Source organism: Euleptes europaea, chromosome 5 (assembly GCF_029931775.1).
Source record: "Euleptes europaea isolate rEulEur1 chromosome 5, rEulEur1.hap1, whole genome shotgun sequence".
NCBI classification, from domain to species: Eukaryota; Metazoa; Chordata; class Lepidosauria; order Squamata; family Sphaerodactylidae; genus Euleptes; species Euleptes europaea.
The window spans coordinates 84,612,464-84,638,586 of record NC_079316.1 but is presented as its reverse complement, the minus strand read 5'-3'; the positions used below and the strand labels follow the sequence as shown (position 1 = coordinate 84,638,586).

The window sequence follows — 26,123 nt, the reverse complement described above, 5'->3', positions numbered from 1 at the left end:
TTTTACTTAGGCTTTGAATTAAAGGTTTTATTCTGCCAGCTTTTAAAATGGTCTTCTGTTTTATGGATAGCTTTTGTGCTGTTCGTGTCCAACGGCTTGTTTTGAATGACTTGTTTTTAATAGCTTGTTTTTAGATCATTACATTGTTTTAATTGTAAGCCACCTTGAGCGGGACTCTGAAAAGAAGACATAGAAATAAATTGTCCAGAACTAGTATATAAAGACAATGAAGGAAGAATTGTAATTATCAGAACTAAAATATTGGGACAAAGGACAATAGTGGTTGGAATCTATGCACCCAATGAAGGGAAAAAATCCTTCTATGAAAAATTACATGATCTGATAACCCAGTACGCACAAGACCAAATTTTATTGATGGGCGACTTCAATGGAATTATTCTCCCATCTCTGGATAAAAAATCAAAAGCAAAAGATATCAATGATGGATGCTTGCCTAAAACTTTCTTTGCCATGGCTTCAGAATTAGAATTACAAGACATTTGGAGAACAATGAATACAACAGCTAAAGAATACACCTTTTATTCAGCAAGACATGATTCACACTCCAGAATCGATATGATATGGGCCAGTAAATCAATTTTCACGCAACTACGTAAAATTCATATTTTACCTAGAACTTTTTCTGATCACAATCCTGTTACCTTTGATTGGAACAATAAACAAGCATTTAGATGGCGAATGAACGATAAACTTTTAAAAGACAACAAGATACAAAAGGAATTACAGGTTTTAATGAAAGACTTTTTTGAAATTAACCTTAATGGGGAAACTTCTTTAAATACAGTTTGGGACGCATTCAAAGCTGTTCTGAGAGGTTTTATGATACAGAAACACTCGGCCTGGAAGAAGACTCAATTGCAATTTACAAACAACATACTTTGGAATTTACAAAATTTGGAGCAGAAATTGGTAATGGTAACACAGGAAGAGGAGAGAAGAGAAATTCAAATACAGATTTCTGCATCTAAACACCAATTAAATTTGGTAATAATGGAGGAAATGAATAAAAATCTGAAACTTGCTAAACAAAAGTATTTTGAATATGCAAATAAACCAGGAAAATTTTTAGCAACACAACTGAAGGACTCATTTCAAAAGAAGATTATAACAAAAATCCAAACTGCTAAAGGACCAGTTTATTCAACTTCAGAAATTCAGAAAGAATTTGTTTCATTTTACTCTAAGTTATATCAGAAAGAAAATACTCCAAAACAGAAAATAGATAAATTTCTAAACTCAATACAGATGAAAGCTTTGTCAATGACCCAGAGAGAATGTATTGAAGCTCCAGTAACAAGGGAAGAAATACAAGAAGCAATACTGAGACAAAAAACGGATAAAACACCTGGACCAGATGGAATTACTGCACTATTTTATAGAACATTTAGTGACAATTTAGTTGGATTTTTTGGTTCACTTTACAATGCAATTTTGGACGAGGGAACATCCCCGGAGACTTGGTCACACGCATTTATATCACTGATACCCAAAGAAGGAAGAGATCCAGAAAAAACATCTAATTACAGACCTATATCGCTCTTAAATGTGGATTACAAAATTTTTGCTTCGGTTTTGGCATGTAGGATAAAGCAATTTATTAAGGATCTTATACATGAGGACCAAGCAGGTTTTATACCAGGAAGGCAAATAAAAGACAATGTAAGAGTTTTACTAGATTCACTGGAATATTATGACCATAATATTCAACAAACTGCGGCTTTTGTATTTTTGGATGCAGAAAAAGCCTTTGATATGGTCTCTTGGAACTTTTTGAAACGGATTTTGGATAAATTGAATTTTGGAGATCGTTTTCAGAAAGGTATATCGGCTATTTATACCTCCCAACAAGCTAAAATTTTGGTTAATGAATCAATGTCAGATAACTGCCAAATCACGAAAGGGACTAGACAGGGATGTCCCTTGTCTCCACTTTTATTTTTGTTGGTGTTGGAACCGCTATGTGTGAAACTAAGAAGTATGGAGGACATCCGCGGGCTAAGAATTAAAAAACATGAATTTAAGTTGAGAGCATTCGCGGATGACCTACTGCTAATTTTGGAAAACCCAACACAGTCAATGAATATACTTCAGGAGACTTTGGATGATTTTGGAAAAGTATCAGGCTTTAAAGTGAATCAAGAAAAAACAAAGATAATATTTAAAAATTTATCGGAAATACAACAACAGGAATTTATATCATATACTGGCTGGGAGAAAGCTAACAAAGTTAAATACCTGGGAATTTGGATCACTGCAAAGAATAAAGATCTGTTAACCAACAATTACCTCAAGTTATGGGGTAAGATTAAAACTGATATGATTATATGGTCAAACAAAAAATTGTCATTAATGGGACGTATCTCAACGATCCAAATGAATGTCTTACCAAGGATGCTCTTCTTATTCCAAAATTTACCAATAATATCACAAACAAAATATTTTGAAACTTGGAGGAAAGACATTTCAAATTTCATCTGGCAAGGAAAAAAACCAAGGACTGCTTATAAATACTTGGTGGATCTAAAAACTAGAGGAGGTTTAGCACTGCCTAATTTTCAACTTTATGCTGAAGCGGTAGCTTTAGTATGGCTAAAAGACTGGATGAATTTGTCAAATGTACGTTTGCTAGACTTGGAAGGTTATAATAACTTAAGTGGATGGCATGGTTATTTGTGGTATGATAAAATTAAATTACAAGCAACATTCCGTAATCACATAATCAGGTCCTCTCTACTTCGTATTTGGATGAGATATAAACACATTTTGGAACCAGAAACACCGATGTGGATATCGCCCCAAGAAATGCTAACTTTGCGCCCACTTAGACCAGACAAATTTATTACTTATCAAGATCTAATTAATTGGGAAGGAAAGAAATGCTCACTAAAAGACTTTCAACTTCTTAAGGATGATTTACAATGGCTTCAATATTACCAAATCAAATCAGTTTTTGTACAAGATGCAAAAAAAGGTTTCTCTAAAGAAAAATCTCCTTTTCAAAGGATTCTACTAGACAATAATACAAAGCTGATCTCTAAAATGTATAATCTCCTTTTAACAATATACTGTGAGCAGGACACGATTAAACCAACTATGATCGATTGGGCTCAAAATGTGGGACATGATATTGTTTTAAATAAATGGGAAAGATTATGGTCTAAAGACTTAAAAGGAATAAAAGCACAGTCAGTGCGAGAAAACATCTATAAAATGATGTATAGATGGTATCTAACACCCAAGAAAATTGCAAAGATTTATAAAACGATGTCCCCTACTTGTTGGAAATGTAACAAAGAAATTGGTTCCTTTTATCACATGTGGTGGACCTGTGACAAAGCCAAAGACTTCTGGGACATGATTTATAATGAACTGAGATTAATACTACAAAAGAATATATCCAAAACACCAGAAATGATGTTATTGAGTATGATTCCAGACGACTTAGCAACACAAAGAACCTTTTTGATTTATGCCACAACAGCTGCGAGACTGCTTTATGCAGCGAAATGGAAAGGGCTAGAAACTCCAGAGAAAAAAGACTGGATTGTTAAAATGTTTGAAGTGGCAGAAATGGCAAAACTCACAGCTATTCTAAATGAAGAAAATGACGTTCGGTTTTTGGGGGAATGGGGGGCGTGGATGCATTATTGTGAATATGAGTTAAAATTGGGAAGAATGGAAGAATATTTTCTAATCTGATCCAGAGGATTATTTTTGATTTTTTTTTTATATTGAATAAGCATAATTATATTTACTAACAGATTATGGTTTTTTATATATGGTATTGATATTTTATCAAGATTAGATTACTTATGACGGGATGAACTTTTTATTAAGAGGCAGATAGAGGTGATGGGGAAGTCAAAAAAAATTTCCATTTCTTTTTTTTTCTTTTTTCTTTTCTCTTTTTTATTATATGATATGGAATTATAACAACTTTAGGTTAGAATTGAAATTCGATATTGTTATAGATGTTGTTTAATGCAATGGAAAATTTCTATCATAAAACCCAATAAAATTTATATAAAAAAAAAGAAATAAACAAATAAATACACTCTAGTCTAAGTACATTCTCAGATAAGGTAGACTGAGGCATTCTATACCAGCCTTCAAGGGAAAGCCCACTTACAGCCCATTGCAGTAGTCAATCAAAGAAGAGATAAAGGTTTGAATGAGAATGGTGAGATTCTTTTCCTCTAAGAGTCACAGCCTTCATGTGAGGCATAACTGATAAAAAGCACTCTTTGGTCAGAACTTATACCTTCAGATGCAAAGACAGATTCAGGAGCACTCCTAATGAATAGTAACTTCACTCTATCTTTCCCACTAACAGCATGATAAGAAGAATATAATAGAGGCAGATTTTCAATCCTTGCTAAACCAGAAGTCAAATTCTATACAACATAAACAACAGTAGAATATAATATTAACACCTTTCCATTTTATTCGTATTTTCTTCAGATGATCAAGGGGTTTTAAAATGACTTTGTTAAATTGTGCATGAAATAAAACTGATTACAATCAAGGATGTCTTGTCTGCCATCTATTCTGCTTCTGATAATGGCATGTTTAATAGGACTTCCAGAGTTCTGACAAAATGACATTTAATATCTCCTAATAGCTGAGAATGGGAAGCTGGTTGAATATAAAATGGTTACCAAAAAAAGCAAGGGTCAAATAGTTTATTTTCAGTGTTGCCCTGTGATCAGTAAGATAATTTTTTTGGTGTCCAGGTCACCAGAAGTGATGTCTGGGGTAATTAAACATAGGTCAAAGATTCCATTTTATTTATTTATACTTTTAGCCTGTCCTTATTTCAAGGACCTCAGGATACAAACATAGCTGCTCCATTTTCTCCTCAGTTAAGAGAACAAGTAACTCAAGGTCACAGTGAGCTTTGTGGCTAAATGAAGATTCAATTCAAATTTCCCCAGCCCAAGGCCAACTGTTATACCACAATGGTTCTCAAAATAGCTATCCACCTACCTATCCATAGGGTTGCCAACCTCCAGGTACTAGCTGGAGGTCTCCTGCTATCACAACTGATTTCCAGCCGATAGAGTTCACCTGGAGAAAATGGCTGCTTTGGCAACTGAACTCTATGGCATTGAAGTCCCTCCCCTCCCCAAACTCTGCCCTCCCTCAGGCTCCACCCCAAAAACGTCCCGCTGGTTGCGAAGAAGGATCTGGCCACTCTACCTATCCAGCCTTCAAGAATAGTAGCGAGAAGCAATTCTGGACAGGATACCTTTCATCTTGTTTGCAAAATGCTGAAAATGAACTTCACTTCCTTAGTCCATTTATTTAAAATATTTCTAGGCCTGTTCCTACACCTGGGACCACTAACCATTCCTTACAAAACACATGTACTCAGAACCAAACTAGATGTTACATATTTTTAAAAGGTCAGGTCAGGGGATTCACTCCTCCTATAGCCACACAGCAGCTATGAGGAATGTCCCTTTAAAAATGAGGGAGAGCCCAATTCCGCTGGGAACTGGAACATGAGGGGGTGGAGGAAGGGCTCCTGCCCCCTTAGTCATTTGCCTGAGCTGAAACTGCAGGGAGGGAGTTCTTTTCACCTCTTTGCAGCTGTACACCCAGTATACCATGCATTTGCAGGTACAAAAAGGAGGAAACAACTCCACGCCAGCTCCACTTCAGCTCAGGAAAACAGCAAGGGGGAACGGCAGGAGCCCTTTCTCTCCCACAAGCTGCAGTTCCCAGCTGAATCAGGCTCTCCCTCATTTTAAAGAGACATTCCCTGCAGCTGCTGTATGGTGGTAGGGAGAGTGATTCTTTTAAAAATATAATGTCTAGTTTGGCCCCCAGAGTAATGGATATTTTCACATGCATTTCTGTTTATTCAGGCAACGAACAAACAGCCTCTGAATAGTACTACTCAGCAGTAACTGGAAAATGAAAGTAAAAGACAACTGTGGATGCTAGAATGTGCATCCCATAATTGCCCAGTTAACCTGATAGAATTGAAAGTATTGTCCAAAGGTATACTACCTATCTCCTGCTATCACAACTGATCTCCAGCCAATAGAGATCAGTTCACCGGGAGAAAATGGCCGCTTTGGCAATTGGACTCTATGGCATTGAAGTTCCTCTCCTCCCCAAACCCTGACCCCCTCAGGCTCCGCCCCAAAAACCTCCTGTCGGTTGCGAAGGGGGGTCTGGCACCCCTACCTATCCAGCCTTCAAGAATAGTAGTGAGAAGCAATTCTGGACAGGCTACCTTCCATCTTGCTGGCAAAATGCTGAAAATGAACTCCCTACCTTCCTATTTACATGGAGTACTCTTTCGACTCCTCTCCTGTAAGAGCATGGAACATGCATGCCACTGCTACTAGGGTTGTCAACCTCCAGGTGGTAGCTGAAGATTTCCAACTATTACAATTGATTTCAAGGCGACAGCGATCAGTTCACCTGAAGAAAATGGCCACTTTGGAAGGTGGACTCTATGGCAATATACCCCATTGAAGTCCCTCCTGAAATCCTGTCCCTCCTCAGGCTCCACCACCAAAACCTCCAGGTATTTCCCAACCCGGAGCTGGCAACCCTAACTGCCACACACACACACACACACACATACACACATCCTTGCCATTAGGGAAGGCCTATGATATTTTGTTACCCAAGTGGCTATCACATCTGATAGGTACAAGCCAGGGTCTCTTGAACCATTACAGAACATGCTGGGACACAGCTTTTGGTCCACACATGGCCTTGTCCAACCCAGTAGTTAGCCCCTGGCATCTACTAGAATAGTGCATGGGAATCTGGGGTGCCCCTCTCAGATTGCAAACTACGTCTTTGGTGTCCACACTTGGATGGCTTGGTCTTTTGGGCCACCTCTGCTGACAACTTCCATTGTCATCTTTCCTGACATTGCACTTCTGCACAGTACCTGTTTCATGGTCTTCCTAAACAGTACCTAATCTGGGATGTTCTGTTCTTGCAGCTCTTTTCTCCCATGCAGACCTGAATGGGGCATTCACTATACTTGCCAGAGCATTACAGCAAGAAGCTTTTGTTCCTTTCAAAGCTCCTTGGCTAGAAGAAATCCACAAGGAGGATGTTTCCTCCATTATAGTGTAGTGGCACTTATTAAATGTCTCCCTGCAGTGCCGCTAACAAGAACATAGGCGCACCCTTCTTTGCATCCCTACAACCATAGCAGTCCAGATATTGCTAGACTTGAGCTGCAAGGTCAAGCAAAGGAGATGGGCAGGAAATCTCAGGAACCAGACCTATTTCAATGCCCATTTCTACAACTTATGCAAACTTGGTCCTACTTTTGTGCATGCTGACCTTGTTGCAGAAGCAGGGCCAGATCTACATGGGGGGGGGGGCAAGATGACAAAATGACACCCCCTTACATTACATACATACATATTATACATACATATTATATACATATTATATATATATGTGTGTGTGTTTGTATATATGTGTGTGTGTGTATGTGTGTGTGTGTGTATATATATATATACACACACACACACACACACACATACACATACACGCACACATATATATATACACACACATATATACAAACACACACACACACACACATATATATAATATGTATATAGTATGTATGTATAATATGTATGTATGTATGTAATGTAAGGGGGTGTCATTTTGTCACACACATACATATACAAATATACATATATACATATTGTCAGATAGGGCTTCTGACAGCTCCGTTCCCAAACAAGATGGTTTCCCCGCGAACAAGATGGAGTTCTCCGTGCACTCCTTCCCCCCCCCCCCGTTTTGCACACGAGCTTCGGCCAGAGATTTACAATTGTATTGGGACCCGCCCGTGTAAATCTCCGATCTGATATCGGGGCCCGCGCACAAAGCCGAGAGTTCGGCCATCTCCTCCACTGATTGCTCGCAATTGTTTCCATTCAGTTTTACTTAAGTCGTTACCGGCAGGAAATGACTACATTGTCTCTTTGTTCCTGTAACCCTATTGTAACAGCCCTATATATGTATCCATACTCCCCCAGTCATGTATTCCAGCATTGCTCGTCTCTTTACTGAAATCACTGACTTTCGGAATAAATCCTTGAATCGCTGCTCTGTCTGGATTTGAGTTCTATTGCCTGAAACGCCGTGCATTTGCTGAAGCCTGACATTAGGCTGGAGTCTCTTTTTTTTCTTATTTTCTTTATTTTCTACCAGTTTGGTTCTTGTAGGTTATCCGGGCTGTGTAACCGTGGTCTTGGAATTTTCTTTCCTGATGTTTCACTGGCGAAACGTCAGGAAAGAAAATTCCAAGACCACGGTTACACAGCCCGGATAACCTACAAGAACCAATGAACTCTGACCGTGAAAGCCTTCGACAATATTTCTACCAGTTTGTTCTTGAAAAGATGTTTTCTATGTTGTCCCGATCCGCCGAACTGATCCGGCGGTACAAGTGTGTCTGCCAGCAGGAACGGCAGAGGGAGGCACTGCTCCAGGAAGAAGCAGCCCCGGAGGGAGCCGGCCCGCTCGGGGAGGAAGCAGCCCCGGCGGGGTACCCCGCAGAATTTGCCAAGGAGGCACCGCTCCACTGATCGACAACGACCCCAAGCTTTGTTCACCTGTACCGAGGCCCGCTGGAAGACAGGTACTCCGGGAGGGAGACATCGCTTCGAGACCTGGCGCCAGTCACCTTGACCCCTTGCCCCCAGGAGGAGGAACACAGTCTTCTACAGGAGCGGAACCACAACCTGACCCTGGAGAATCGGGACCTTCAGGCCCAGCTGGGAGCCCTGCGGAGGGAGATGACGACGCTAGCAGGAACGGTGCGAGGACTCCGATCGTCCATCAGCGCTGCAGCCACCCACCCACCCAGTTTATCCTCCACGCACAGTCGCCCGGGACCTGAACATCTCCTTTGATGGGACCTGCGCCCAGTTACCCCACTTCTTATTACAACTTTCTGGTTTCATGAACGACCAGGATGAGACTTTTCCTTCCGAAGAAGCCCGGGTGCGGTACGCCATCGGGCTTCTGGAAAAGGAGGTGGTGGAGTGGGCAGTGGAAGCAACAGAAGTTAACCCTGGACTTTTGCGCTCCCTCGATGAGTTCCTGGGAGCCCTGCACCGCCGGTTTGAGGACCCTCACCGGGCAGAGAGGGCCAAGATTGTCATGCGCAAATTGAAGCAGGGGTTCTGGTCAGTGCTAGAATATGCCCAGGAGTTCCAGTCCCTGGCATGCAAAGTGCGAGAGTAGAGCGAAGCCACCAAGGTCCAACACTTTCGCGAGGGGCTACGCTGGGAAGTGTTGGACGGCTGCCTGACTCTGGGAGATCCTGACACTGTGGAGGGCTGGATCCGGCTGGCAGGGCAAGTAGAACACTGCACGCTTACCCTACAGTTCGCCAAGGATCGCCTGGGGAAGGAACCCCCCCCAGAGGCCCAACAAAGGGAAACGCTGCGTCGGAGGTACACTGAGGCGAGGGGAATCGAGGCAGGTTCCCGGAAGAGAGAGTGTGCCGCCTCAGAGAGGGGTCCTGTCTGCGTTGCGGAAGAATGGGGCACTTCGCAGCCAACTGCACCAGCTGATCACCCAGACAGGCAACAGGCAGGAAGGCTCTGACCGACTACCAAGATCCAGACCTGAAGAGAACGGAGGGAACACCCACCCGGCGTGGAACGGCGGCTTTAAGCGCAGATCTGGAGCCTGCCCCGTGCGAACATCGCTGCTGTTCAAGAGAGGTCTCACCGTCAAAAAACAAAGGAAGCTTCCTGTGAGTGAACCGGCACAGGAGGCTACCCCACGAGAAACCGAACCGGTTCCGACCTGGGTGAGTGACCAGGGAGAGACTCTCCTGATACCCGTGGTGTTAAAGAATCCCCAGGGAGGGGATCCAGTTGCAGTAGTGGGTATTTTGGACTCTGGTTGCTCCAGAACTTTGATAGACCAAGAAGTGTTTGACCGATTACAGTTGGGGGCAGTGGAGTTGGACCAGCCCTTGCGCTTCCGTCAAATGGCTGCTTCAGGGACCTTCAGGGGGGCCCCGTTCATTTGCGCACTGACCCTGTGTTGTTAGGGGTGGGGGATCACTGGGAGCAAATCAGCCTCACCATAGCCCCTGGGATCGCTTACCCGGTGGTTCTGGGAAGAAATTGGCTGGCAGGTCACAATCCCAGCAGTGACTGGGCACAGGGTCAAGTAGTGTTTGAATCCCCCCAATGCAGGTGGCATTCCAGGGAGGACATGCCCAATGGGGGGAGGGTGACTGCCGCGACAGCAATTCCCGTAACACTGCCCCCGGAATATCAGGACTTTGCAGATGTCTTTGAGGGGAAGGACTGTAACTTACTACCCCCTCACCACACTACGGACTGGGCCATTAAGTTAACGGCAGACATGAAGCCCTCCAAGGCTCGGGTTTACCCTATGAGCTCCCAGGAAAAAACTGTACTACCGAACCCAGTAGTAGGCCTCCGCCAAGTCCAGTTTAGAAAACACCCTGCCCTCCTGTAGCTGGCTGAGAAGGTCAGGGATGAGGGGGATGGGATACGCGTTAGTTTCAGTAACTGCATTAAGCCCCCTATAGTCTGCACACAACCGGAGGTCCGAAGTCCCCTTCTTCTTCACGAAGAAGCAGGGTGAGGAGAACGCAGCCTTGGACGGACGGATGAATCCTCTAGCCAGATTCTTATCCAGAAACTCCCGCAACACACACACACACACACACACACACACATGCATATATATGCTGGGATATATATACATGTGTGTGTGTGTGTGTGTGTGTGTGTGTGTGTGTTAAGTGACGTCAAGCCGCTTCCGACTCATGGCGACCCTATGAATGAAAGTCCCCCAAATTGTCCTATCTTTGACAGCCTTGCTCAGAATTGCAAATTGAAGGCTGTGGCTTCCTTTATTGAGTCAGTCCATCTCTTGTTGGGTCTTCCTCTTTTCCTGCTGCCCTCAACTTTTCCTAGCATGACTATCTTTTCCAGTGACTCTTGTCGTCTCAGTACACACACTCACACAAACACACACACATATACATACACATATATACATAGCTCTCGATAGATAGATAGATAGATAGATAGATAGATAGATAGATAGATAGATAGATAGATAGATAGATAGATAGATAGATAGATAGATCTCTCAACATTTAATAAAATAAAACCATTATTTTAAGGAAACTTTTCCAAACTCTAAATTTTTGGTCAAAGACAATGAATGAAGTACAACTAAGAGATCTACAACTACCGGTTATATTTTTTCAGCTAATGGGGGAGGTACAGATTTCATGGAGTTCTTAAATAGCCAGGGAAAGAAAGGTGTGCATGCATACACACGCACGCACACCTCAAACACATGAAAACCAGATTTTTTTCGCAATGCCCCCACCTCCCGTGGCTGCAATTTCATGATTTGATCTGTCAATTTAACTCCCCCACCCCGATTGGCTGTGATGCCAAAGAGGAGAGGGGCATTGCGAAAAGTGCACCCCCAGCATTTCTTGGGTGACCCCTCCTCATCAGAGAAGAAAGAGGGCTGGTGACACTGACCTGCCAATCAAAGTTTTTTTTTGGGGGGGGGGATGCAAGTGCGAACTATTTGCTGGGCAGCAGCCAGAAGCCTCTGGGAGGCCTCCCATCGACCTGGCTGAGGAGGCCGGATGCCACCACGTGGTCCATTTCCTTCAAAGCCAGGCAAGTGGTCACACCTGGAGTGGCGCTGCTGGGCACATCTCCTAGTTGCAAAGAGGAGGGGGCGCCCCACCTGGCTTTTGATGGAATCTGATCGACTGGGGTCCTTGTGTTCAGTCTGCCTTTTGCTACTCCAAGGATTTGGTGGGGAGGAATAGACAGCTTTCCAAGAACCTGCTGGCACATTTTAAGGACCAATGTCTTGATTATGTCCTGGGTTCAAGCGCAGGTCAGAACAGGCTAAGGCCCTAAAGTATAGCAAGCAATTTAGTAAACAAATGAACAAACAAAGATCTGAGGCTCTAAACTGTAGTTGACCTAGCCTGAGCATAAATCCAGCTCTGCCTGGCCTCCAAAGGGACCTCTGCTGCCCCTAGGGTTGCCAGGTCCCTCTTTGCCACCGGCGGGAGATTTTTGGGGTGGAGCCTGAGGAGGGAGGGGTTTGGGGAGGGGAGGGACTTCAATGCCAAAGAGTCCAATTGCCAAAGCGGCTATTTTCTCCAGGTGATCTCTATCGGCTGGAGATCAGTTGGAATAGTGGGAGATCTCCAGCTACTACCTGGAGGTTGGCAACTCTACCGCTGCCCCTATTAGGAACTTAGAGCATATGACTAGATGGAAATAGTGGGGGGGGGGAATGTAGTAGACTTCCATCTCCAATCCTTTCATTTCCCCGCAGTTTCAAAGCTGCAAAGGGGAACAGAAAATCTTCCCCATTAAAATGCCCCTTTGCCTCCCCCCCACCAGCTATCCTGGCTCCCCCTTGCCCTTGCTTGGCAGGAAAGTCCTGCCCAGTTCCACAAGGGCAGTTGAGAAGGGTTACTTTCCTCGCTCTTCCTGGGGTGCTGCTCAAAGGAGCCATTTTCTTAAACTTGGGGGGGGGGAAGGTGTCTGGAGGCCAACATGCTGCAGTTGCCTTCTGGGCTTTAAGGAAAAGGCGGCTAAAGAAACGCCTCTTCTTCCTTCCCCAGTTTACCTTGTATACACATGCGGAGAATGGTGATGTGGGGGGGGGGTCGCATCTTTCCTTCCTCAGCTATCAGAGGGGTGGGAGGGGGTATCTAAGGAAGTCTTGGGTGCTGGGTGCTCCTCCCCCTCCCCGCTCCACCCTCCCCCAGCATGTTCCACCACATGTTCCAGGCCAGGTTGCAGAGGCGCCAGGAGGAGAAAGGAGGAGCTGAGATTTGGGGCGGTGCTGGCTGAGAGTGAGAGGCAAGGAAAAGTTTGCGGAGGCCGGAGCAGCAGCTTGCTGTGCGCGCAGCAGCTGAGCTGGCCACCACCCCCTCTCTGCCCACCACCAGGGGCAACTGCTTTTCCTAACCCCTCCCTAGATCTGGCCCTGTGCAGAAGCACAGGAGGTCTGCTCAATTTAGTCTTCCAGGGACTTTTAGAAGCCTCCTCATCCACATCATATCCACCGTGATAACACTGAGTCTGTCCTGCATTTATAACAGTAATGACCCATAGTGTGGTAGAGCAAATTTCCATTGGTTGTTAAAGCCATGAATGGCATGAGAACCTTTTCTATTTTCATCTTTAGAAACATTGTGTTCCAGAGGCTTTAAGTATCCACCAATCCATTATTGATGTCTATTTAGTGCATTTTTACCTTCCATCTCATTTAAAATGTACTTGAAAATGTTTGTGCATTTTTATTATTTTATGAAAGCCATGTAAGTATCTTATTGTATTTTGTACACTGACTTGGATCGCAGCTGTTGACAAAGAAAGGGTGCTAAATTAATAAAATACTCAGGGCTTACAACACCTAATTTGCCATTTGTCTTCTTTATTAGTTTTGCAGCCTCTCTGCTTAAACCCAAAGCTACCCCCAAAAGAGGGTCTTCTGCCCAGAACTCATTTGCAAAGTAACAGAAGACAAAATTCTCTAGATTCAGCCCACAAAGCACAATGGATGCTTTGAGAGAATTTCAATGAGTTGTGCCCTTATTTTTATGCCAAACTGTGTTCTTTTTAAACAAAAAAAGCAACAAAGGTGTCCTTAATCAAATGAGTGCCTCTTTAAAATCTCCCCCTTGTCATGGGTACAAGCTATACCAAACAACAAAATGGATTTTTCATAAAGTGCATTTTAAATTCAAAATCAAACTCACTGATTCTCATTGTCCCAAAGCTAAGTTTTCAGTTTTGTTACTTTCATTCCAGTGGCAAGACGGACATATCTTAAAGAGCTGTGTTTCGTGAGCAAAAATCATTTGTTTCTAGAATCCTTTCCTTTCCCTAGATTTAACAGCCATTGGCTATTCATCTACTATTTCACACTTTTAAAAAAAGGGAAATGAAATTTAATTTTTCCTTGACACTATAAAGAGAAAAGTTGCCACATCTCTCATGCAATTGACCGATCTACTTGACAGCAGATAACACAGTATCCACTTCTCAGAAAATGCCTTTAGCTGTTTTATCCAAGAAGCTATATATTTGTTTCGTGCAGTATTATTTTGTGTATATGCTAAAACAATGTAGGCTAGGGAGCCTACTTGATCCGGACAAAATGGGCATTTGCGTTCTTCCGAGATAATTTTATTGTATTGCCCTTGTCTAAAATTATATATAGGGAGGGAAAAGTAACCTACCTCACAAAGTTATTTTAAGGGGGGAAGAGACATGTATGCCTGCCATGGAGGAAGGGAGGGATAAAAATGTGATGATTTCCAAATTACACGATATGTCACAGAATTGTGCTGCAAAAGGAATGTTAGCATGCCACAAGAAATACATTTAAAGTAACTATACAATTAAAGAATTGCAATGCATCTGGCCACAGAGAAGGCAGCCTGCTGCATGGTTTACTGATTTCTCCTTTCTGTTTTGCTAGCTCTCTCCCCTGAAAGTGATTGGACCAATGAACAGCTCCTGATGCAGAGAGATATTAGAAGTACCTCTCCTAAGAATGGGTTGCTTATTGTGTCTCTGCATTAGTTACTGCTCTGAAGTCGCTTCCTTCCAGAGGAGACCTTACAAAAATAATGGCTCATGTAGGTGGGATCCTACAAAGTCAAGGGAGAACTCTTTCACATGCTAAAAGTCAATCTTCTGGATGCAAGAGAACAGTGTATCTTCAGTTTTAATTGGCAAAGGAATGGCTTCGCTATCAGACATTTGAAAAAAGCACTGAAAGTAACTGTGAAACTACCACATAGCACATTCTCACAATATGCAAAGATATTTTATTTATATATATATATATATATATATACACACACACACACACACACACACACACACACACAAAATGGAGAATACGCTATATATATGTACATAAAGTCAAGAATGATTTGGTGAAAGCAAGGAGGGTATCTTTCTTTACTGGTTCATAAGAACTAGGGAAAATCTCATAATTTCCCATTAACAAAAGAATATATTTTTTCACACAGCACATGTTTGATATTTGGAATTTAGTGCCATATCATGTGAATCTGTCTAATACATAACATAGTAAAAAGAACTAATTCAAGGGCATGCAGCTTGTCCAGCACATGTAATAAAGAAGAATAAGAGTTGGTTTTTATACCCTGCTTTTTCTGTACCTTTAAGGACTCTCAAAGCTGCTTATAATAGCCTTCCCTTCCCCACAACAAACACCTTGTGAAGTAGGTGGGGCTGAGAGACTTCGGAGAGAACTGTGAAGAGCCCAAGGTCATCCAGTAAGCTTCATGTGGAGAAGTGGGGAAACAAACCCACTTCAGCAGATAAAAGTCTGCCACTCATGTGGAGGAGTAGGGAATCAAACCTGGTTCTCCATATTAGGTTCCGCTGCTCTTAACCACTACACCATGCTGGTTGAAACCCAAAATGTATCATCATGAGTCTGACAGTTGCAAATAATCTTCATATTTTGTGGCATATCTCACATAATCTGAATGATATTTCCATTAATGTGGTGAATCCTAATCTACCTTTGTAGGCAAGATATAACTTTTTCTACTTCTTATTCTTATAACAGCATGAAGAAGGAACCATGCCTTAAAAACCTTGCAATTTGGAATAAAATAATCTAACAGCTAAAAAGGCTCTACCATATTTGCTTTCTTTCCAACTCTTTAAACACATTTTTTGACTTTACATACAAATAGGGAATCTCATACAAATAGGGAGTCAAATAGGGAATCTCAACAAGAATTTTGAAAACATGAAGCTGCGTTTTATATTGAATATATTGTCTACTCTGATTGGCTGTGGTTCTCCATTGTATGATGAAGTTTTTCAAATCATCTACTGATGGAGATTCCCGGGATCGAATTTAGAACCTCCTGCACACAAAACAGATGCCCTAACATTAAGCCACAGTCCCAATCCAAACTAAGAAGCTTCTATGACAAATGTAGACTTAATGAAAGACATTAATATCAATGGCTACTAATGCACAGTAGCACATGTATGTACTCTATATACTTGATTACTCTATACTTACTAACTCATACCTGAATATGAGAACTGGCTCCACTGAAAACACTATGCTTGAAATTACATAAGGTGTTCAGAAAGTTCTGTCTGTCATGTTTTATTTTTGTGTAATTGCTCCTTCAGATGTTGTAAATGATGAACATGCAAACATGAATTAATCCTGTGATAGCTAGTTATCTGTTCTCACACTGTTGAGATCCCCAAACATTTGATTGCTGAAAGCTGAAAATAGTCCAATAGGCCTGAAAAAGGGGTTTCTTTAGTGTGTATTAAAAAGGTAAAGGTCCCCTGTACAAGCACCGAGTCATTCCTGACCTATGGGGTGACGTCACATTCCGACGTTTACTAGGCAGACTTTGTATACTCAGTGTCAAAGAGGATTGCATTCAGTGTTACACAGATGATCAGGATGATCCAGGCAGGCTGTTTGCACGATGTAGAGAAGCTTCAACGGAAGCATTTCATTTTGTTTCAGAAGCAATTTCTATTAAGTTGAGCTCATGAAAACTGAGGAAGCCCCACTCTCTGAGCTTCTCTCTCTGAGCCATAAATGGATATGTTAGCATCTCTGCCCACACTTTAAATGGGCAGTGGTCATCTGGACCAAATGTCAGATCCGCTCCTATTATTGGATTCAGATGCCATGCTACAGTTTTCAAGTAATCTGGCCAATCTGTACTATGCATTGCCCGAGAGCCTCCAAATTATTCAGCAATACATTTGAACTCGGGGGCAGCTACTATTTCAATAATTTAATTGCATACTTGAAAAATACCATGAACTTCCCAGATCAGTTTTGGTTTCACTCTTTAAAGATGGAACTATTCACAGAAGCATTTACCATAAACGACACCAAAATGCAAATCTAGATACTGTAACACAATAATATTGATTTATATATTTCTTTTGCTACAGGAAAAAAATTCTTTGCATTTATATCATTTCAGATGGGTCGCTGTGAATCAGTTAAAACAACAACTCTTGTGGTTTGTTAAAGAATAACCAATTTATCCAGCATAAACCTATTGAGAGCCAAAGTTCCCTTTGATATCAGTCCGATCCTGATTGCCATTGATACACGGTGCTTCAAGAAGTTAGCAGTATTCGCAGTTGTCATCTCAAAAATCATAAAGATCACATTTTAGTAAAAGTCATGCTTGCATATTGCAGAAGTAGTTCTGAGGGCCGAAAGTGACATGGGGTCAGGATAAATGACTTTTTGTTTCACTTTCCAACTTTTAATTGGAAATGAAATATTTGTGTTACATATTTATGTGTTATAAAGAGATGAGAGAGGTCCAGGTGGCTGAGCTTCCCTAAGACTACACTTAAAGAGGATACTGTAACTTGAGCAGCTGTCATTATTCACAATACTTCAGGCTATGTATTCGACTCCACGTACTCAACAGACCTGCCTTTTCCATCCCCAGTACTATGTATTGGTATTATTTATATCAACTTTTAGCACAGAACCTAGGAAAATCCCCTCCCAGGCTTAAATGAAGAATGCTTACTCGTTTTATTTACTTCAGGGGCCCCACAGAATTCTCAAACAAGCATGTTTAAGATGCCAGCAATAGTTTTCATTGCAAATAGCAATAAATACATAACTTCATCTATCGGACGGTCACGCCGCTCACAGGAAGAAAAGGGACGGGGAGAAAGCTGACCGAAGTATTGTTCACAAAGATATTATGTTCCTTTAAATTTCTGGTGCATCTCTCCCACCCTCAATTCCAACCATTACTATCTCCATATATTATACTTGTCATAACTCCCCGCTACAGTGAGTCAGTGTGCTTAAAATAAACTTCATGGCTTCTATTCGAAAGTCCAAATGTTGAGCGGGGGGTGGTGGTGGGGAGTTTACCCTCTGTCCTAGTGCAAACCACCAAAAGAAGGAAGTCGGGACTTAATACTTGCAATGAATGTTAGAGGGAAAATATGCGCTCCCAGCATCTGATTGAACAGATAAATCTATCTCTGTGAACTGAGACTCGTTCTCCATCCGCACTGTAGTTTCCTACTTTGGGAAAGAGCTGGGGGGGGGGGGGAATGCGGCAGCAGCCGCCTTGCGAGACCTCTTTCAAAGCAGTTTTCCAGTGGGAATATCAGGCGCATGGAACCCCTCACTTAAAATCCTATATTTACAAAGCCGGTATAATTTTAATGCAAGACGTACAGTGCTCTCTTTCAAGCAACTCTCTCTTTTAGACTTTCAAAATTCAGAAAAATAACACCAGTCATTAAAGCAGTTTAAAAAAAAAAAAAACCCAAAGGTGAAAAGTTAGCCAAATAGTCAGTGCATCCATTAAAAAAAAAAAAAAACCCTCTAATGAACTGCATATGTTAAAGAGGCAGACAATCTGCTCCGCTCCCAAGTCCACTCCCCAAATTCCAGTAGTTCGAGAGAGAAGGAAGACACCAAAAGCAGAAATAACCTAAGGAACAGCACCAAACCCACACGCACATATTCAGGGCAGAGTTGACACAGCAAGGAAGCCAATTTTTAATCATACCCTTCTGGCTTCCTTGTATGGGATGTGTCTGTAACACAGTTTTATAGATTACGGTTTGGATTCACCGAGAAACGTCGCTGCTCCTCTGCCTTCTCCCCAAAGCAACAACTCTTCAGTGTTCCTCATTCAGCTGGCCTCATCCTCTTCTCCGGCCTCCCCCCCCCAAAAAAAAAATTGGCTCTCCTTCCATTTAAGCAGCTGAAGAAAAATCATACTTTCAGTTTTACTGGCATGTTTCTTTTAAGAAACATTTCTTTCCGGGTTTAGTGATGCTAAATATAGACAGTATAATCTTTCTGTTGGTTATTTCACCTAAACTCTTTTGATAGATTAAAACGTCCCCTAGTTAGACAATACGTTTTAATTTTTTAAAATAAAAAGTGCTTATAATAACCATGGTACATTCTCCCCCATTCTCTGATGCATACAGAAGGAACTGCTGTGATGTAGGTACCATTTAAAAACAAAACAGGCTTTTATCCCATTCAGACAAATTGCTTTGTGTGAAAATCTAGTACAATTCATATACTTAATTCATAATTCATATGATTAATCATCATATTGTTGGGGGGACAAAGTTACTTGGAGACATACCTACTAATGACAATTAAGTATAAGGCTACATCATATGGTTACCAACCTCCAGATGGGGCCTGGTGTTCCCCTGGAATTACAGTGGAACAATAGACTACAGAAGTCAGTTCCCCTGGAGAAAATGGCTGTTTTGAGGGTTGACCCTATGGCATTATACCCCATTGAGGTCTCTTCTCTCCCCAAACCCTGCCCTCCTTAGGCTCCACCCCCAAACCTCCAGGAATTTCCCCACCCTGAGTTGGCAACCCATTAATAAATTAGCAACATGCTATGGCAGTAATTCACATGAACACATGAAGCCGCCTTCTACTGAATCAGACCATTGGTCCATCAAGTTCAGTATTGTCTACTCAGTCGGGCAGCTGCTCTCCAGGGTCTCCAGCAGAGAGAGGTCTTTCATGTCACCTACTGCCTGATCCTTCTACTCGGAGATGCCGGGGATTGAACCTGACCACTGAGCCACAGCCCCTCCCCTAATTCACAACTAGATTTTCCTGGGCCAACTGCCAACCAGAGAATCCAGTTGCGAATTATGGCTATAGAGTAACAAGGGCGCAATATCGAATGAAGGGTGGCCATTCCCATAGCGAGAAGCAGGATGATACCATCACTGCAGCCACCTCCACCACCATCACTGAGGGCAACAGGGAAAACCAACCAGGACTCTCCCAAATCCCCTGTGGCTATAAAAGGGAGAGAACCGATCTGAGTTTCTCAACTTCCAGGGCTGCTGGCTTGATCAGGCCTTGAAGCAGCGGCACTCCAGGCCTCTTCCTCTAACCTTCATTGCCAGGGGAATGACAGAGCAACACTTCCCAGAGAGCCACAGTAGGGCAAACTTGCACACAAAAAGTAGGGTTGCCAGGTCGATCCTCGCCACCGGCAGGAGGTTTTTGGGGGTGGAGCCTGAGGAGGGCGAGGTTTGGAGAGGGGAGGGACTTCAAGGCCATAGAGTCCGATTGCCAAAGTGGCCATTTTCTCCAGGGGAACCGATCTCTATCGGCTGGAGATCAGTTGCAATAGCAGATCTCCAGCTAGTACCTGGAGGTTGGCAACCCCAACAAAAAAGGACCCACCGCTATCACTGGAAAGCAATGGGGTACTTATTCTACAACAGCAGCAGAGGTGAAGATTTGCCACAAATAAAGTTCAGCCTCGGAGGGAGGGGGGGGGGGTCATCGCCTGCAAACTTTTCTCTGGAGTTCAAAAAGCCTCCCTCCCCAAAACCTTATCTCCCAAAGACAAACTTTTATATCCTGAGCGTGCCTGGCGCTTCTCTCTCCTCGTTAGCATCCTCCCCCACACCCCCAAGAAAGTCCGACCGTTCAAACCGGGCAGGGAAGAAACCGATGATCATGAACGAGGAAAAGGCGGGGGGTGGGGGTGGTAGGGAGGGAGAGGGGGGGCGCAGTTTAATGGGATATTCAATATCCTGCAACGTGCATTTCGAGCTCCAGCGACTTAAAAGCTCATAATGAGCGCTGCACTTCCTCTCGCTAATGTCCACAGGGGGTTTAATGCTGGGGCCGATCGATGGGGCTTCTCTGGTGTCCGAGACTTTTTTCCTTTTTTTTTTCCTTTTTGCAAAAAGCAGTCGCCGCCGCCAGACTGGAGCAGGAGGGGCTGAAACAGGCGGGACGGTGGGAGGCGGAGCGAAGGAAGGGGAGGGCCTCTGGGCGTCTCGCCCGTCGGGCTTTTGAACCCCAGCCTGCCTCTCCCCCCACCCCCCCCACCCCGATCCCAAATCCTCAAGATTTCTCACTCTACATCTCCGCCCCTCCCCTTCTTATCCCGCTGCGGGCAGGGCCGGTGCGCCCTAGGCAAGGCTAACTACTTGTGTGTGTGTGTGTGTAAAGTGCCGTCAAGTCGCAGCCGACTTATGGCGACCCCTTTTTGGGGTTTCCAAGGCAAGAGACTCACAAGAAGTGGTTTGCCAGCGCCTTCCTCTGCACAGCAACCCTGGACTTCCTCGGTGGTCTCCCATCCCAATACTAACCAGGGCTGACCCTGCTTCGCTTCTGAGATCTGACCAGATCAGGCTAGCCTGGGCCACCCAGGGCAGGGCAACTACTTGTACCCCCCCACCTCCCAATTGTTTGAAAAGCAGATGTCTTGTATTAAAAAGAAAAAGCACAAAATGTTTGATGAGATGCCATCATGAGTTTTGTCCCATAGCGCCGTTGCGGGACTTCTCTGAAAATAAGAATGGCCAGTTGCGTTTCCCCCCCCCCCCAAAAAAAAGAAACTCATTTATTGCAACGCTGCGCCCCTAGGCGACCACCTACTCGCCTTCGCGGCAGCGCCGGCCCTGGTTGGGGGAAGCAGCCGCTTGTAAGGGCAAGAGGAGGGGGGGCGCCGCGGCTTCGGCCGGGGAGACTGAGCATGCCCGGCCGTCCGGGCGTGCTCCGCCAAAAGAGTCGGGCGGCGAAGGATGGGGCGCGCGAGGCTCCGCGCGCCCCCTCCCCGCCCCAGACAAAAAGAGGGGGGGGGGATCTAATCCCTTAGTCATGCTTTGTATTAATTTTTATATTAGGTCTTGATTTCATAATGTTGGCTATGACAAGAACAGATTAATTAAAATAATATTGGGATCGGTTCCGTTAGCAAAGGGTTATACCATTTAATTTTAGACGGGAGAGGGGGAAGTCATTTGATTGTTGCATTAGAATACCATTTGTTTTCCCCCCCTCTTTATTACAATTATGATATTGTTTTTATGGATATATTAAATGAAGGAAAATTTAAAAAAAAAGAGGGGGGGGGGAGGTTGCAAAAGCGCTTCAAGAACTTCTTGCAGGAACTTCGGGGAGGGATCGGACCTCTAAGGGTCGAACCTCGAGGGAGGTTTGTGGTCTCGATCCCCCCCCGGGTCCTCCACGTGACGGGCTGGGGGGGGGGAAGCCTCCCTTTCCCCCGTCCCTCCTCGGAGAACTCGGCTCCCTAACCCTTTGCGCGCGTCTCGGAGGGGGGGTCCCCCCCCTAAACGCGCGCACGCCCTCGCCCCCAGCTCCGCCCCGGCCGGCCAGCCCCAAGGCGTCTGGGGGGGGGCGCGGGACCCCCCACCCCCGGGCCCGCCCGAGATGACAGCCTCGCCCCCCCCCCCGCTCCTACCTTTCGGACTTGGCGAACTTGCGAAAGGCCTGCCGGAGGTCGTGGGAAGAGCGGTAGGGCTGGGGCTCGGCGGAGATGCCCTGCGCCCGGGTGGTGCGCGGGCCGATGTGGGTGGTGGGCGCGGGCAGCACCGACTGGCACTTGTGCAGCTTCCGTCGCAGCTCCTGCAGCTCCTCGTCCTTCTCGGACAGGCGCTGCTCCAGCTCCCGGATCCGCCCGTCCTTCAGCAGCAGGAGCTGCGCGAAGTCCCCTTCCAGCTCGCTCATCGTCCCAACTTGGGCGGCGGAGCCGGAGGAGCGGCCGAGCACCGAGTGAATGGAGCCTCTCTAAAGGGGGGGAGAGAGAGAGAGAGGAGGGGAAGCCGAGTCAGTCCGAGGCGGTGTGGGGGGGGGGAGAGATCTGCTGTCACTAATGGGTGGTGGGGAGCGGCTTTCTTCGATCCACTTACTGCTGAATGGGCTGTAAATGGAGGCAGGCAGGATGGAGGAGGCTGAGCTCCCGGGAGGGGGAGAGGCTGAGTGCTCATCGCCCAGCCTCTCTGGGGGCCCGGGGATGATCTCGCATTGAGAAAGCAATTAGAGGCCCCCCCCCTCCTGCCCTTGATGGCATCGGCCCGGGGGGGAAAGGTGGGGGTCCGACCACCCCGCCCTCAAAGCCCTGCGCCGCTTCGCAGGGGCAAGGGGGCTCCCCACATCTCAGGGACGCATCACTTTCCTATGCAGAGTGGTGCAGCGTGGGGGGGGGGGGAATCTTTTGCCACTTTTCCAGATGCGCCCCTCCAAATAGCAACGATTGCCGGGCGGTCTTCGAGTGTGACACGGTTCCGGTCACCAGAACCAAAGACTTCGGAGGGGGTGGGTGTTCAAATTAGATGACCTCCATCCGATGTTGGTTTGGGGCGTTTTGCGTCATGTCCCACAAAGGTCGACGCAGCCCTTCCCCGGTATTTCTGCAACTCAAGTGTTCCAAGCATTTCGGACACTCTCGGTAACTGCTACAACAGCCCTGCAGTGTAAGCCAGCCAGTGCTATCTGCAGTTGGCTGGTGAAACTCTGGTCATTTGCCTAGCAGAAGAACACAAGAAAAGCCCTGCTGGATCAGATTGAGGCTCAACTTAGTCCAGCATCTTCTTTCCAAGAGTTATAAAGAGCTATTTCCTAGAGGCCCAGATGCCTCGAAGGAACCTTACAACTGGGCCATGAAAACAACATCTGTTACATGAAGCCATCTGTTACATTAAGTTTTATGGCCTCTGAACATGGAAGTTCCTTTATCATTGAAGCCATCTTCTACTGAGTTGGACCACCGGTCCGTATCGTCTACTGCAATTGGCAGCAAGGTCTCAGAAGTCTCCAGGGTCTTTCAACACTGCCTCTTCCTTTTAATGGGAGATGTTGGGGAGCGAACCTGAGACCTTCTGCATGCAAAGCAGATGCTTTCCTACCGAGCCACAGCTGCTCCTCTCATCGCTGCTAGACCCACACTCCATGAATGTGTCCAATTATTTTTAAAGCCCTCTAAGCTATGGCTCATCTCCACGTCATGTGGCAGTGAGTTCCATAAGTTGTCATGTTGTATGAAATGCTAGTTCCTTGTGACTGGCTGAATTTAGAGCCAGTCATTATTTTTAGGTGATTCCAAGCTCTTAGGGTTATGAGAGGAGGAGAAAAAACCTCTTTGTTTTTTCAATGCTATTTATAATTTTTAAGTAAACTTAAATGCCCCCAAAATGCTTTACCCATTCCTTGTAAGGAAGATGCTTCAACCCCATATAGTTTCCTCATTCTACATTTTTTCCCCACTCTGCGAGAACCCCCTTTGAGAAAGGACAAGAAGAGTTACAAATGCAGCCACTCATTGAGTACTGAATTTTAGTGCTGGCAGTTTCATTTTCAAGCCTTTTCATTAATTCCCAGCATTGAGTTTTCTTCTTTCCCTGCTGTTGTCCACCGAGTTGAATCAGCTGTCCACATCACTCCAAACTTTCTCAAAAAGTCCAGAACCCATCCACGTTGAGACCATTTGCCACGATGCATATCACTTTGTGGTTACTCACAGTGCATGTTACTTTGCAGTTCAATTTCATTTGCCATTGTGAGGTGATTTTGCACCGTTTGGAGCAATCCTTCTGGAGTCCTTCAGTCTGTTTTTGGATTTCATCATCCTGAACAATTTGGAGATGTCCACTCGGTAACTTCACTGCTCGCTGCAAACTCCAAAATAGTTTGTGAACATTAAAGCTGCTATTTGCCTCCCTCGCTCTGCTTCTGCTTCCTGTTCTTTAAGCACCTGAGATCATTAGTGACTTCATGGCTGAGGTGGCATCTGAATCAAGGACTTGCCAGCTCACAGGCAGCCACTGCTATATGCTAATAGCTAAGGGCTGAACATTGTGCAGATCAAAAATCCACAAACTGGGTCCTACCCTGGCAGCAACATATACTCTGGGAGAGACCCAGAGTTGCATAAAACAAAAACATTAACCCCCTGCCAGAGGAGGGGGAGCAGAGGAGCCCCATGGCGCAGAGTGGTAAGCTGCAGTACTGCAGTCTTGCTCTGCTCACGACCTGAGTTCGATCCTGACAGAAGTCAGTTTCAGTTAGCCGGTTCAGCCTTCCATCCTTCTGAAGTTGGTAAAATGAGTACCCAGCTTGCTGGGGGTAAAGTGTAGATGACTGGGGAAGGCAACAGCAACCCACCCCGTAAACATAGTCTGCCTAGTAAACGTCGGGATGTGACATCACCCCATGGGTCAGTAATGACCTGGTGCTTGCACAGGGGACTACCTTTGCCTTTACTAGAAGAGCAAGATTTGAGTCCAGTAGCACCTTAAAGGCCAACAAGTTTTCCATGATACAAGCTTTTGGGAGCAAAGCTTTGGCAAGGGGCTTTGGGTCAGTGGTAGAGCATCTGCTTGGCATGCAGAAGGTCCCAGGTTCAATCCCCAGCATCCCCAGTTAAAGAAACTAGGCAAGTAGATGATGTGAAAGACCTCTACTTGAGACTCTGAATAGCCGCTGCCAGTCTGAGTAGACAATACTGACTTCGATGGACCAAGGATCTGATTCAGTGTAAGGCAGCTTCATGTGTTCATGTGTCCCTGGAAGTCTTGTTGGTCTTTATGGTGCTACTGGACTTGAATCCTGCTCTTCTGCTGTAGACCAACACAGCTACCCACCTGAAACCCCTTGTCAGTAGATATTTAAGAAAAAAATAGTTCTGGAAACTAAAAATGGAGCTTTGGAAAGGAGCAAGAGCCAAAGGAAAGGAGCCAGTGGAGGGTAGGGAGTGACCGTGCCGCTGGTGTGTGTGTGTGTGTGTGGGAGTTTTGATGTGGCAGAGCTCAGGCAGGGAAGAAGGAGGAAAACCAGATGGGGACCAGGGACCAGTGGGGGATATGTGATATCCCCTGCCCCGTGAGTCCTCATGGGTCCTCTCTTGTAAGCTCCTTATTACCAACTCACTAGTGCCAGAGAGCCAAGGTAGTGTAGTGGTTAAGGTGTCGGACTAGGATCTGGGAAAGCCAGGTTCGAATCCCCACTCTGCCATGGAAACTTGACGGGTGACCTTGGGCCTGTCACACACTCTCAGCCTCAACCCTGGCAAGTATTTGGATGGGAGACCTCCAGGGTCGTGATGCGGAGGCAGGCAATGGCAAACCACCTCTGAACGTTTCTTGCCTTGAAACGCGTATGGGGTTGCCATAAGTCAGTCGTGACTTGATGGCAACACACACACACACACACCACTAGTGCTA

The 26,123-nt window shown here is 44.9% G+C and overlaps 1 protein-coding gene across 1 annotated transcript in view; it reads right to left on the bottom strand.

The window, feature by feature from the left end:
- PRKG1 (protein kinase cGMP-dependent 1) overlaps positions 1-22,632 on the bottom strand; it is a 918,924-nt gene extending 896,292 nt beyond the window's left edge. Inside the window, exon 1 of the mRNA XM_056850022.1 lies at positions 22,367-22,632. Coding sequence (XP_056706000.1) covers positions 22,367-22,632 — 266 coding nt within the window. The remainder of the gene's footprint in view (positions 1-22,366) is intronic.
- Between the last annotated feature and the right edge of the window lie 3,491 nt (positions 22,633-26,123).